General features: G+C 43.8%; 1 protein-coding gene across 3 annotated transcripts in view; it reads right to left on the reverse strand.

Annotated features, from left to right (window-relative positions):
- The window catches only part of DDO (D-aspartate oxidase), a 32,231-nt gene that overhangs the window by 602 nt on the left and 28,588 nt on the right, over positions 1-3,041 (reverse strand). For all 3 annotated transcript variants that reach the window (XM_069974841.1, XM_069974842.1, XM_069974839.1), the window contains one exon: positions 1,564-1,740. In XM_069974841.1, the coding sequence (XP_069830942.1) occupies positions 1,564-1,667 (104 nt within the window). In that variant the 5' untranslated portion in view covers positions 1,668-1,740. The remainder of the gene's footprint in view (positions 1-1,563; positions 1,741-3,041) is intronic.

Consider the following 3,041-nt stretch of genomic DNA (forward strand, 5'->3'; position numbering starts at 1 on the left):
CTGTATTCAAGAATAGAAGCAGAAAGAGCATGCATAAATAAATATTACATATCACTATATATGCTATAAAAAACATTTCATGAATCTACATAATGGAAATAACGTTGTTCCATGTCTTATATCCTGAAACTATATTGTGTCACTAATTGTAGGAAGGTATGTAAACCTAAAGTATACCTTCCCTAAATTTATTGTGTAGTTCAAAGTGACAGGTTGTCTGTAGAAAGACCTAATATACATACTTTACCTTAGTTGTTGTTCTCAAACCAGAATAGAAAATTCCATCATAATTTGATAATGACAAAAAAAGGGTAAATGGAGACAGAGAAATCACCCTGTGTACATGTTATTATGTATATCAGGGGTGGGGAACCTCTGGCCCATAGACCACATCTAGCCACTGAGATACATCCGCCAGACAGAGGAGGGTGCCGTGCATGCTGGCTCCGGTAAGCCAGAGTGGCGCACGTCCTCTTTCTCCTGCGGGCTGCGGGATGATGTAATTTCTTTATGCACAGCCTGTAGGAGATCTGTGCTGCTCCGACACAGACTGTTGGAGGGGGCAAAGGAAAGGTGAGTGGGATGTTTATTTTTTATTTTGTACAGACTAATAAGGACATCACTGGGGGTTAAGTATGACTACCAGGGATATTACTGGGCGTTAAGTACAACTACCAGGGCCAGGGCCCACAGTGCCTCTAGGGGCCCCTTCCTACCAAACTCACTCCTCCTCCAGTCTGTTGCATGCACTGATGAGATGCCAGAGGGGAGGCGGCAGGGAACGCACTGTGCAGGGTAGTGTTAGGGCCCTGCAGGAAGACAGTGAGAATGCGAGATCCAGTCTCTCTCCTCTCCTTACTGTCGGAGAAAGGAAGAAGTGAGTGCTAATAGGAGCGGCCGGGCTTCTGTCTGATTAACACAGACGTGACAGAGATGACTTTTAGATTATTGCTTGACTAAATGTGTAGGTTCGGCAATGTTTTACAAACCCGAACACTTGATATTTGATTCCTGGTGGCTAGAGAAGTTAGATGCTGCCTTAGGGAATCCCGGAAACATGGATACAGTCATAGGCAGAATTCCTGCGGCACTTACGTAGTGCTGCAGAGTGAGGGGATCCCGGCCAAAGTTTATACACATAGTATACACTCCGGCGGGGATCCTTAGTGGCGCCGTAGAAAACTGACTTGTCACAGCCACAGAAAACCCTGTCAGTTCACACAATAGAGCGAGCGGTTCTGGCCGCTTGCTCTATAGTGTGCTGTGGGGTGTTATGATGCAGGCACGCACGGATTCGCCCACATCAGCCGAACTCTGCGGCTCAAAAGATCATCTAGCCAGTACTGCAGTACCGGCCGGGATGATCTTTTCAGAGACTGGCCGTTCCGTGACCGGCCGGTCTCTTACTAAGTGTGAACATAGCCATAGGCTGTATCCATATTTTCCACTTAGTTCACTTAGAACTAATTATGTTACATTCATTGACAAAATGTTATATTTCAACTTGTATTAACATACTCTACATGAATGTCTTAGAAAGCTTAATTTAACAGAAAAACATACTTTTTCTCCATCCATGGCAAATATTGTGAAGCTTGGCATTTTAATGTTGTAAAAGCCTGACCAAATGTGTAAGATGGAAATTTTGCCAGCTCTGCCTCATTCATCACATGGAAGCCAAGGACAGTTTTCCACCAAAACGGATAACTTTCTTCAGGAGCTGACTTGAAAATCTGCCATCTAATAAAAAAGAAAAAAAATCCAATAAAAATCTATTTATTGTGACATGGAAGCTTCATTGTGATAATGTGGACTAGGTACGTATTTAATTTTTTCCTGCCTGGTCACAGTGGGGCATTGTTAGCACAGAGGGGCATTATTACTATATGTGGTACTGGGCGCAGCTATTCCTGTATGGCTGCACAGATGAGACTATTACTATGGGGGCTAAAGGGGTATTATTATTGTATAGAGACAAGGAGAGCATTATTACTTTATGAGGACCAAGAGTGCTTTATTATTGTATAGGGGCATGGGGGAGGGGGGCACTACTACTATATAGAGACACAGAGGGCATTATCACGATATGAAGCCACAAGGGCATTATTACTGCTGAATATAGAGACACAAAAGGCAATATTACCATATGGGGGTGGGGGGCGCTACAGGGGGCATCATTTCTATATGGAGGCACAGAGAAGGCACTATTACCATATGTAGAAACTGAGCACTCTTACTGTATTGAGGCACAGGGGGCATTATTATTGTATATAGGCACAGATGGCATTTTTACTATATGGGGGTTAGGGGACATTATTACTTTATGATGCAAAGGAGGCATTACTATTACTATTATTTTAGTATGGGGCATTATTACTTTATGGGGGCTTAGGGGCAGTGGCGTAACTAGAAATGTCTGGGCCCCATAGCAAACTTTTGATTGGGCCCCCCCTCTTTCCCAACTGACCACTCGTTAGAAGTGCTTTCAGTTGAAGGGACATTTGCAGCACCTGGGATGCCTGCTTAGCCACCTGGTGCTGCAAATGATGATGGCTCAGGGGGCCCAGTGTATTGTAGGAGCAGGCCACGGGGCCCCCTGATGCAGTGGGCCCATAGCAGCCACTATGGCTGCTACTTTGGTAGTTAGATAAGGTTATTATAACTATCCATGATGGATTAGCGGTCAGGGTGGGGGGGTTGAGCTCATTCAAAGGTTTGCTGTGTGACCCAGGCATTTCTAGTTATGTTCCTGTTAAAAATGCATATGCTAAAATCTATTGTATACAGTTGTATATATTATGACTATTGAAGGAGCGTATGCTTCCATCACCTAAAAGTAGAAAGTAGAGATGAGCGAACTCAAGCGTGCGTTTGCTGAAGTAGTTGGATAGTTAGATACAGCCCCAGGGAGTCCTGTCAATTATTGATACGGCCTATGGCCTATGGTTGCATCCATGTTTTCCAGGCAGTCTTTAAGGCTGCATTCAACTTAAATTAAATTCTGCACGCTCAAATTTGCTAATCTCTAGTAGAAAGGTAAA

Source organism: Dendropsophus ebraccatus, chromosome 6, assembly GCF_027789765.1.
Source record: "Dendropsophus ebraccatus isolate aDenEbr1 chromosome 6, aDenEbr1.pat, whole genome shotgun sequence".
Lineage (NCBI taxonomy): Eukaryota > Metazoa > Chordata > Amphibia > Anura > Hylidae > Dendropsophus > Dendropsophus ebraccatus.